Raw genomic sequence first — 12,337 nt, forward strand, 5'->3', positions numbered from 1 at the left:
AAGTTTACAGAATGGTGCAAATTACACACCTCTTCATAACAAACTGGGTCAATTTCCCCCAAAAAGGTTGCTGCCAAATATTAACTAAATAATCAAGCACTTTGATGGAGAGTGGATTTGACAAATTACATTTTAAAAATATATTAAACTGGTTGAATTGATTGCTTTATTGACGAACAATTCAATTTCGAATGAAATTAAGTGAATATATATATATATATATATATATATATATATATATATATATATATATATATATATATGTGCTGTCTGAGTTCTCAAAATAGATTGCATTCAATAATGTTTATTTTATTAATTTAAAAGTCCACTATTTGGAGTATGAATAATATTTGGTATTTCTCAGGAACTGAACAGGACCAAAAAGCATTGCAGGTATTTTCTTTGAACAGGTTTTTATTGAAAAAAACAAAACAAAAACAAAATAAAAAACACAAATAATAGTGGTATGTCAAACACAATGGTTAATGAAAAAAAATCCCTTTGATGGACTTTTTTTTTTTAATTACATTAAGATGAAGTGTGAATAGCACCACACAAATTAACCATGTATTTGATCGCACTTGCTCATGATTACCTTTAATAGGCTCATCATGTGTTCATCTTGTGCATTCTGTCAGTTTCTTTCCTGAAATAGATTCCCAACACGCACGCACGCGCACTCACACACACATTCAGATGATAACAGACCAACAATGTGCATCATCACATACGTCAATCACTGTAAGACATATTAGACAGACATACAAATAGTATACACACACTTGGGCTTCCTTAACTCTTAACTTTATGTGCTTTCCTCAACGATCGCTTCCCGTTCACCGGGCATTTGACGCACACGCGCACACAATTGACAACGCCAACTCACATTACTGTTACAAAAGTTTTTTCTTTTGTGACAAAAACACAAAACAAAAAAACAAAAAAGCCTGGCAGCATGGGCTCGCTCCCCTCAGAGTGAGTCCGTTCCGTCGGGCGGCTTTTGAGACGCACTCTTCATTCAAGCGGCTGCCGTCGCCGCGGCAACGTAACCCAACGACAAGACAAAAAGAACGAATGAGCGTGAAAGACACGACACTTCCCGTATCATCCGCGTCCGATCGCCAACAGTGCGCATAATCAATTGGTCGGATGCATTTTCAAACACCCGCAACTGATTCGGCTCATTTTAAAATAATTCTTGAAGGAATGAAGAGCGAAATAAAAATGACGAGCTTTGAGAATTCCAGTGAAAATGCGGAGTTTTCATCAAGGCTTAATATTTATATTATACATTCATAATACCATAATAATATGTGTCTGCCTGAAAGCAGACTGTATATGTGTGTGCGTGTGTCTTTGTGTGTACATTTGTGTTTATTGGCTCCCCAGCCCGTAAAAGGAACACATTTCCGTAGGAAACACTCGCACCTCATTGGCTCAACACAATGCACCAATCGTCCAATGAGGTAAGCCGGAGCCCCTAGAGCCGCCCAATTCCAAAAAGAAACTGAGTTGGCTAGCGCATCTGCGTTTTGAAGCGTCCCTTGCTGGATAAAGAGGATACGGTTGCCGCGGTGACGAGAGTGACGTGTTGTTGAGCGGAGGTTAAAGGGGACCGGGAGGAGTCTAGACCTCTGCTCCTTTCAAGCCAATTCGTTCGTCCTCCTGTCAATCACTGCTGGGCTTCTTCAATGAGAAGGCCTTGATGCCAAAATGGCTGCTGAGTTGTTGAACCTGCAGACAAGGAAGATAAGTCAATGACGCTTTAAAAAAGCAACACTTACCGAATAATCACATTGCACAATGTGTAACACATACACACCTGGCAAATGATGACCCTCACAACAATGCAACGTTTGACAAATAACGACCCTCCCAAACTTTACTGCAGTAATGCTAGCAAACTAATGATCTTGCACAATATATGCAAAATAATGAATCATCAGAATGTGAACACCTGCGCTCCTCACTATCGCAAAACTTGCCAAATAATGATTTCTGATGACACTTGCTATATAACCACCCAGTGCAAATTATATTACATGAATGACCCTCTACAACGCTGTTATGACTATTACGTTAACACTTGCAAAATAAGACTCTCACTAACAACTAAATACTTGCTAAATAATGACACCTAAAAATTTATTAACACCTGCCAAATAATGACCACTTACAAAATCTAAACACTTGCCAAGTAATGATTGCTACAAGTTTGATACACAAACTTGCAAAATAGTGACCCCTGCTAACAAGTCAAAATTTTCCAATTACCCTTACACTTGCTAAATAATGATCTCACGCAATACCAGGAGGCTGCCAAATAATGATCGTCTACAAATTACAATACATGATCCCATCATTAGGTTGAACAATTGAACAGATACCATATAATACAGTACATCAATTGAATACATGTGATGAAAAATATACAGTATTTACTGTAAATGTTCCTTTATAATTGTATTACACGTTAAGAGCTATGGTATTACAATTAATTCCAATGGATACATTTGATGCCATATACAATTCCAAAGTTGGTCAGGCAACAAATTATTGTCGGAAATCAAGCGTACTCATCATGTGCACGTGCGTGCATATACTCACCACCGACACGCCGTAGTGTATGTGCGCCAGAACGACGGCAGCCGTCCAAAATTGCAGCAGCAGCGACTCGTTGGGCACCAGGCCCGACACGGCCAGCGTCACCACGCCGGCCATCGGCAGCAGCAGCCAGCTCAGCGCTTGGCAACGCGTGTTGCTCATTTGACACACGATCAGCTTGCACTGCAACACAAGCAAGCGGAAGTGTGATCATCATGAAAAAGTTCAACGTAAGGATCACAAATTGAGAAAACCTTAGTGCTCAGTAGCTATAGTTGATGTTGTTGTCCTGTTTTTTTTTTTTTTTTAAAGGACGTATGACATTCACAAAATTGGTGACACACACCCCCAACTGTATATTTGAACCAAAATATTTTGGGAAAAAGACACTTGAACGCAAGACATTTAACAGGACTCTCTGAAGGCGTTGGCTGGCTGGAGGACACCCACCGTGACGTTGGCGAAGGCCGTGCCCACCATGAGGTAGTAGAGCCTGGGCTGTTGCTCCAGGATGTTGGACGGAGAGAAGAGCACCCAAATAGTGGACAGGACGAAGAGGAGGACAGGTGACAAAAAAGGCAGGAGAGCCTCGTAAACGCTGCTGTGCTTGAGCGAGTTGCTGCGGTATGCCCTGAACAACAAACACAAGTCACTCGCTCTTGTGCTGTTGCGACATGCTAATGAAAAGTCACAACAAGGACACTTACCTGAGGACGTTGTAGAGGCTCATGGGTAACGTCACCAAAAAGGAACAGGCTGCAAATCATCAGACAGGACTTAATGGATGACTGGTTGTACAGGCTGCTACGTTAGCTTCTTGCGCTAGCTCAATAACCAACAGACTGACTGCTACTAGACTTGTAAGACAAAAATATTAAGTTTATTAAAGATTCAGGCGTGTTATGCTGTTTTAACATATTATTTCTTTAGGGTGGAAACTATACATATCCATACTATGTATGATCAATTTCTCAAATTAAACAAAATATTCAAGGAATTAGAGATAGTTTGGGAATAAATTTATTTTGCTTTTTCTCTCGGTGGAAACTGTGCTGCAAGTATACAAGTGGAATTTCTGGATGTTTTTTTTTTTGACAATAACAAGTAAAAATAGAGAAGTTAGATATGTTTGTGTACCATGTTTGGTTAAAAATGGACCAAAATAATACTTCAATGCAGAAAGAACCGTGAAGATAAGTGGGTCACGGGGTCTAAGGGTGCAAATTTCACCCTCAAAAATGTAAAGTAATTGTTTTGGACTAGGGATAAGACAAACTGGAATAAATGAAGTGCTGCAAATACCTCGAAGTGTCAATAACTCAATCACTGCAAGATGACAGCCCAGTTAAAATGGATCTTTGGCTTCTATAGCTATCAGTTGCCTATTATAAACGGGTTTTCAACATCTACAGTCATCAATGGCTGTGAATGAGTTCACATCAATTTTTCAATTCGCTGTGTTTTGACTTGGCTTGTATATTAATGTTGTGTTTTAGGTATGTGTCTCACAAATAGTGCTGGCCAATAATATTGATATTTTGCGACGTTTTTTAAATGAATCCGCTCCGGAGTGGCTTTCGTATCATGATTTGTCATATTATGAATCGTGTTTTGCATGTAAATCATTCCAAACGCTTCAAAAACACATTAAATGTTACAATACATTACATTTCGAATGAGGCGACGTCCCAAATGCAAAAGTCACTTTTAACTCAAATTGGAATTTTGAGATTTCAAGTTTTGTTTGGGTTTATTTCATTGAGTTTCTTTTATATTCAAAGAAATATTTGTAATATAAAGAAAAAAAATGTACAGAAGTGACCGTATCTCAACGTTTCACAGTATTTGATAAACTATAACAGTAGATATCTACTTGTTTTTTTTTTTTTTTCCCGCCAACACGAGTGATGTAATAGATCTGTTTCGTTTACGGTTGAGGAGCATTGTCAGTAGTATTTTATGCTGGCACGTGTGGCAAAGTGCTACCGCTGTATCCCTGCCACATCAGTGCCATGAAGAGTATTCTCAACTGCTTGGGACATATTAACACAACGCAACATTAACATCGTAATAAATCTTTGATGGATCACAAGACACAATACCCAACACTACTCACCAACAATCATAAAGGTGAATAGGTCTCTGTAGAGAAAATGGAACAGGATGGGCTGATACCAGGTCTCCACATCTACTATGGCCGTTACCACATAGACGACAGAAATGGTCTGGGGAGGAAAAAAAACATAAAAAGCTGACGGGTTTCACAAGGCAACGTGACTTTAAGAGGTGTCGTGATCATTTTGCTCACCACTTGGCTGATGTCGTAGCCCCAGGGCAGGAAAAGCACGCCCGTGTTGTACTTCTCCCAGTGGGACAGGATGAAAGAGAACAGCACCACCCAAAGGATGTAGTATAGCGTGACCACGCCCACGCCGCTGGGCCCACGCCCAAATATCGAGTAGACCGTGGCCACGAAGAAGATGCAGGCCCAGCTATCCAGCCCGTGGTCAAACAGCTCCCCGAGTGGTGTGGAGGAGTTGGTGCGGCGTGCCTGTTTGCCATCCACGCCGTCTGCGGAGAGGGGGCGTCATGATGTGCGGGATAACAAACGCGGGAGGAAGACACATGAACGTCGTCACTCACCCAGTGTGTAGGCTAGGAAGTTGAAAATGCCCGCCGTCACCCATACCCAGCTAGGCACATGGGCATGTCCGAGGGCTGAAACGTGCACACAAAGTAAAAATGGAACACACAAACACGATAAGATTGCTGCTACATTACTGAAATGCCTGCCTGTTGTGTAGGCACATAACCACTTTGTTGGTTTACAGTCGCGTTCAAAAGTCAAGCTTGCAATCACCGGTAATACTATGTCCATCACCAGTGAAGAGCGCCTTTGTTTTGTTTTTTTCCTAAATCTAACAACAAGGGGCGTTGAAACAGCATACAATATGATTGACTGCTTGAAGATTTAACTATACAAGCAGCCTTTTGAAAATAATTGATGGCAGTCACTGTTTTTAGTGTATTTTTTGTTTTGATTTCTTATCTTCTTGGCATGCATGGAGGATAAGGAGGAGTTCTTTGTCTCAACACCTTCGGACCTAAACATCACGACTGAAGAAATGACTTATTTGCGTGTCTAAATTGTAGAATATGTTAAACTTTGATGTTATCCAATTCTGGGAGATGATTAGATGAAAATTTACCAACCATAATCAAGTCATGGCACTTAGCACGTCCTATGTGCGTTTTTTTGGGTCTCACAAGATGGCTACCAAAACACAACTTCAAAAAGTCAAAAGTAAGAGCTCTTTTTATCTTTTATTTAAATCCAGAATATATTTGTATTCTTGTATTTGTTCAATACACAGCAGTAAAAAAAAAAAAAAATCTAATTCAATCGCAGATTAAGAACACTACAAAAGCACTCATCAATAACTCTGTTGTACGCATGGGCACAAGTCACAAGCATTAGTGCTAGTCACTAATGTAGTGCATGTGGATGCTCACGAATTCCTGGCTATGAAACACTGCATTGGAGGACATAATTTAGGCATATGTTAAAGGGCTTGGGTGAGTTCTTATGATCTGAGGCAGGCTGTGAAATTTTGGTGTTCCTAAGAATAAGAGGAGGCATCACTAAAAGGCAGAAGTGTCAAACTACACAGTCCTTGAGGGCCGGTATCCTGCATGTTTTCAACATTTCTCTTTCCAACACACCTGATTCAAATTACAAGCTCTTCAACAAGCTCAGCAGGAGCTTGAAAAAAACCATTGTTTGAATCGAGTGTGTTTGAGGGAGTAACATTTCAATCATGCAGGATACCAGCCCTCGAGGACTGGAGTTTGACACATATGCTAGAAGGCAGAGGTCCCCAAACTTTTTCATCCGAGGGCCACATTACTCTTCTCTTTCTGGGATCTATCAAAATATTTGCGGCGGGATTCATGGTGTTGGTGCAGATTGTATTATTTGAATAAAGCCACCGTTTCTTGGAATTAGACAAACTGCCTTTTCTTTGCAATGTACCAAAAAAAATAAAAAATAATCGCGTGCTCACTGAAGATTACAAATCCTGCGCTCCAAATCAACCTTTTCACTTACCTAACACTTTTGCAACTGTTTCACTTGTTTTAGGGGTGTGTCCAGAATTTGAATTTGTTTAAATTACATTGATATTATTTATTGCACACCTAACATTTTCATAAACACGTCGCAAGTGTTGTCTGTATTTAGGTTTGTTTTATCAGGGTGTTAAATTAACAAGCACATGACCATTGTGAGTGCTGTAAATTACCCGTATAAACCTTTAAAAGAAAGTCTAGTGCGTCTTGAAGGTTCTATTTAGTTAGTAATTAGCTAACCACAGCTAACCTTTGTATTTCAAAAAGAGATGAAAGCTTCTGTTATGGGAAAAGGTTGTTGCTATTGCAAACGTAAACACACCTGAGGCATAGAAGTCATAATCGTAGTAGGCCAACATGAGGAAGTTGATCACCAGAAACATGAAGCCGGTGAACGTGATAAGGTTTGGAGCCAGCCACTTTGGTAGAAACTAAAATGAAAGATAAAAGGATGAAGGTTATTGATTGGTTCTGAGTGATTCTGCATCGAGAGAAACCAAGAAAACACGCATAAAAAAGGGGCGGTCAGGTTATCAGAAATCCTTGAATTCTTCCCTTTGAGTCAGTATGATAAGGAACCTGACTTATTTTGGCAAAAAAGAAAAGTTTCAGTCAGAATTTATTTATCTCTTGGGATTTAGTTTTGCTTGCTGTGCCTTCAGATTGCAGCGTGTCAAAGAGATGAGAGTGAGAATATTTTGCTCAGTGGTCAATGCGTTGTGATCTAAACCCTACTTCTTCACCTTCCGTGAGTTCCATTAATTAATTTGATGAGTTTCATTGAAGAAGTGATTTTTTTAGTTTTATTTATGTATTTATTTTCAAAACACAATACTTCCATGTGTTGGATGAGGCAATTTGAGCCAGCACGTATTTTGCTACACATGAATGTTTGCATAGAAAGATGTCTCAAGAGTAAGTTGCTGGTATAATTGATCACTTTAGTATTTAATAAGTATATATCTACAGTGGCGTAAAAAAGATAAATTTGACAGCCAAAACAATGGATTTTTTTTTTATACATAAAAAATATTTATTGACAATATACTTCAAATATATTTTAAACTTCGATTAAAACATAAGACAGGATAACACACAAGCATAAATAATAACGTTCAAAGGTTGGATGCAATGCAAGTATTGTAAAAGCCATCAACACAGTATCAATGCAGTTTGCTCATGAGGTAAACGCTTCAGAGGGGCTAGCTACCCATTACTAAGTCCAAGAATCATTGATAAAATATTACAATACTTCATGGACAAATTCTTTTTTTGTTGACCATACAACATGAGGAGATGATAGTGAGCCATGTCTCGTACTCTGGAACAAAACTACTTGCTTTCATGTATGTTGTCCCTCTGAAAGGTAAAGGCCCCTTGTGAAAGCCTCTTGTTTGTGGATCACAAAACTGACCAAATACCCAATTTCCCCATGTATAAGATTAAATTTTAACCCGCGGCTGTCAAATTGACCCAAATTGGGCCTTTGTTCTTGATATATCAAAGACAAAGCATTCAAAGAAAACCATAGAAGGTTAAACATGGCTATAGATTGGTAGAAGGTTAAACATGACTATAGATTGGTAGCGGTTCAAAACAGCCCCGTGAGGTCATTTCTAAATGCTTGCAAATGGGAGCCAGAGATTTATACTATGGATCTGTACGACCAGTGAAAATCACGGGTTAAACAGAAAAAAAAAAAAAGAACAAAAGAATGGGTGTGTACTACGCATGGTAACTTAACTCATTCAATCCCAAAGACATGTTTTTTTTCTACCCTCCATACAATCAATGCCTGGTACTTATTTCCATGTTTTTTTCCTAAAGTAATAGAGTAATCAATAACATTACCACCGAAAATAAAAACTAAGTAATTGAGTATCAAAGTAATCGATTACTTTTGTATTTAATTACTTGATGTTACTTGTAATAGTATTATATTTTACAGTATTTTAATACATAAATTAATTGACTACATCTGTATTTAAGCAGTAAACAGATACGTAACTAGTGATTAATCAACTGAAGTAATTGCTTACTTTAGTACTTGTTTACCTAAATCAATTCATTTAGTACCAGGCATTTCAATCTGAATCCCCCCAAAAAAGAAAATACAGTGTGTATAATGTACCTGATAAGCAGATTTTTTTTTTTTTTAAAGAGTCCAGACATTCAACTCAGGCACAAAGTCTTGTGATTGAACGAGTAAGATTACAAAAAAAAAAAGAGAGAGAAAATCCACTGTGATATTCAAGGAAGAATGCAACCGTCAGCTTCATAAGCAGAGTTATGACGAACACTAACTCATTTCTATATCGGATAGCATAAATATTGCCCGAACAATAATTATGGTAATGGGCACCGCCATACTGATGTCTGCGAACGCACTGTGATTGACTAATGTGTCAAATGTTTTAAGTATGAGTTTCCCGCTGTTGATATAGTGAGACTCTCCGTTGAAGGGAGGCATCAAATTTTGTCCAAGCAAAATGGAAATACATGATGAATTCTCCCTAGAGAACTAGCTAACACATGACTCGGACCGAGCGGAATTTGAACAGCCGACCTTTTGGTTACCCACTATGTATTTCAAAACATTTCTTCCCCAGTTCTTCTCATTCACTATCTTTATATCAGTCATGTTGAATATATTTATATAGTCCACTCTCTTCAAAATTGCAAGATAGATGTCAACTTTATAGATGTCACATTTGCTCTGCAGGCAAAACAGGTTCCGAACTAGACATCAAGCGACACACGATTGCATAAGACGTCATAAGAAAGATAATAAAAACCACCCAGTGAGACGGCAGAGGCCATATACGACAAATGCAGTACAGGACATTGCAAGGCGTGTCAGTAGTTGACAAAGCACACACGCCAAGGCATACATACAAATGTGTTCCTCACCTTCACCACAAAGTTCCAGAAAGGGTGCATGACGTAGACGGACAAAGGATTGGAGTCCACTGCGCTGTACTGCAAACACACACAAAACACAGGACACTATTAGTGTGATTTGTCACTGTGACACACGTAGGCATATACACGTCATGGCTACCTGTGTAGTGTATTTCATTGTGTAGTAATCATCTTGTCTCTGTCATAACAACAGTTTGTAACTTTTTAAATACATTTGTAAAATCAGGTGGAACGGCCCAGTGAACAAATTAGTTAAAATTATTAAATTATGATGAAGAAAAGTTACCCAGATTCACCAACAGATCACACACTGCAGCTGCTTTTTTTAAAGCATGCAAATATCCTGAGACGCTATCTACGAGTGTGTTCTGTTAAGTAAATGCTCTGGCAGTTTAAATGTAAATCAACTATACACAAATGAATTTTATCACGCTGACGCCATGTTGCAGATAGAACCGTCTTCTAAGGAAAAGTATTATAATTTCTTTACTGTATGTACAGGAGCATTACTTGTTAAGCACGCAATATCCACTACGACCACAGCAGACTTTAGACAATAACTAATGGGCAGATCACGACATTCAATACAGCCAATAAATGGCATCGTTGAAGACGCCAAGTAAGCATGATGACATTATGCTAATTACGGAAGGCAAGAGGAAGGATGAGCAAACCGCATGGTGTCATGTGTTGATGCGTTCAATTTCACAGTAAGAGCAGGCTCTTTTTGTGGCAGCGGCATGCAGTGTGGCGACTGTGTGGCAGCTGCCACCGAGAGCCACGGGTAGCCACATTTGATGCCACTAGTAGCCACTCTTTCCGAGGCATTTCCATGTTCGTCTGTGGCTGCTGCCACCGGTAGCCACACTTGATGCCACCAGTAGCCACTCTTTCCGAGGCATTTCCATGTTCGTCTGTGGCTGCTGCAACCGGTAGCCACACTTGATGCCACCAGTAGCCACTCTCTCAATTTCAAACTACCGCACCAACTCACAATATTTCAATTCTTCAAAAAAACAGCTTTTATATTTCGCTATGCTCCTCTCTAATCGTCAGCCTGCAGGCTTTTCTGCAAAGTCACACATTTTCTGTCCTCAGTTCCTTACTAAAAGTAAGCATGACCATTCCTGTCTTACAATGTGCTTCACACAATTATAGGAGAATACAAGGTAAATGAATTACATTTAGGCTAGTGTATTTTTGTGGCTGTCAGAAAAAGGTCAAGTTAAGGTGTATGAGTGTTATGCTATATACCATTGGAATGGAATCGACGCACAAACTGCTTTATCTCGACAGTGAAGGTAGTAAATAAAATCCCATATATAATCCCATATACCACTGTACATGCATGCATAAACACACATATAAACCAGCTAACGAGTTAGCATGATACCTTGTATTTGTCGAAGCCTGCTAGTTGCTCCTGCGTAACATATTCGTACAGAAAAGCCATCGTGTAACAGTCCTTTGCCGTTATGCAATTGAATAAATGATGATGAACCTCCAGGTGCGCGTTCCAGATTTAAGTTTAGCGGCCGATACGACGTTAAGTAATCATAGAGTGGAGCCGCTGTCGGTCACGCCGGCTGACGTGAGATCGGAACACTCTGACCGCTCCTCCCCTGAAAAGGGCAACACCCCAATGGTGAGTTGGTAGCATAAGCGACACCTGTAGGCCGGATGACCAAAGCGCATTCCCGATACCCACAGTTGTACGGTCCAAGTTGCGCGTGTAGCGTCCTTGTTTCACGCTACTATGGGGAGGAAAGCTTGCCGTTTGCGTCAAAAATAAATCATGATAAATGTGCGCACAAAAGAAAAAAAATACGTGCAAATGCTGCATTTATTCTGCAGGTGGCGTCTGACCGCTGCGCCTCATTTATTTCCGTATACAGTATACTGTATAACAATAATAACTCACACCAGGGGTCGCCCATCTTTTTACTCTTGAAAGCTACTTCTTGCTGATTAATAGCTACCATTTCGGTTAATATTGCACTCATGAAAATTGACAGGTGAAGACAATTTAGTTTTCTTCGAAGCTAATATGTGTGTTTATAAACGCGAGGGTGACGCGTGGGGTTAAAAAAAAACGCAGGGAAACATGTAGACCACCTACATATTTGCTTTTGGCTACAAAATAAGACTGAGTACAAGAGAAACCTCGAGCAAAATGACTGTCACTGCAGTTACCATGGTAACCGGTGTAGACAGCGTTTTTTCCACGTGTATTTTAAGCGTCGCAGGTTGCAGTGGGGGGAGGGGGGGTCACAAAGCATCGGAGGAAATTGTCATGAATATGAGGGTTTATCAGGTAAGTAAAACTACTCAAATTAAACAATGAAAAAAAGACAACGTAAAATAATGAATATTACATCATAGTCACACAAATAAGCATAGTGGTACATATAACTGGTCCGGAGTTCCTGCACTTGTCGGTGTATTTGCTTTTACAGAGGCACCTGAATGCTTCATTGCACTTGGAGGGACACTCTCGCTCTCATTTTGCATGACGTAATTTTGCGTGACACAACAGACGTCCGCGCTTTTACTAAAACAAGGGCTCTGTGAAAAATAGATATGATCTGTGTCGGACTCGTCTCTGATACGTCACACATACTTCCGGGAGGAAAAATTTGACATCATTTGACTATGGCAGAATTATTTAGAAAACATGGTAAAT

The 12,337-nt window shown here is 39.6% G+C and overlaps 1 protein-coding gene across 1 annotated transcript; it reads right to left on the reverse strand.

Annotated features, from left to right (window-relative positions):
• Window positions 1-396: 396 nt before the first annotated feature.
• On the reverse strand, window positions 397-11,271 carry selenoi (selenoprotein I). Its single transcript, XM_088403978.1, has 10 exons — window positions 11,048-11,271; window positions 9,643-9,711; window positions 7,055-7,163; window positions 5,248-5,322; window positions 4,913-5,175; window positions 4,721-4,829; window positions 3,312-3,360; window positions 3,055-3,235; window positions 2,608-2,787; window positions 397-1,734 (listed from the first exon to the last, which is right to left on the reverse strand). The coding sequence occupies exons 1-10, from the start codon at window positions 11,105-11,107 to the stop codon at window positions 1,627-1,629; spliced, it is 1,203 nt and encodes a 400-aa protein (XP_088260104.1). The 5' UTR covers window positions 11,108-11,271; the 3' UTR covers window positions 397-1,626.
• Window positions 11,272-12,337: the final 1,066 nt, after the last annotated feature.

This window comes from Hippichthys cyanospilos, chromosome 20 (genome assembly GCF_059441005.1).
Source record: "Hippichthys cyanospilos isolate Australia breed blue-spotted pipefish chromosome 20, RoL_Hcya_1.0, whole genome shotgun sequence".
In the NCBI taxonomy this organism is placed as follows: domain Eukaryota; kingdom Metazoa; phylum Chordata; class Actinopteri; order Syngnathiformes; family Syngnathidae; genus Hippichthys; species Hippichthys cyanospilos.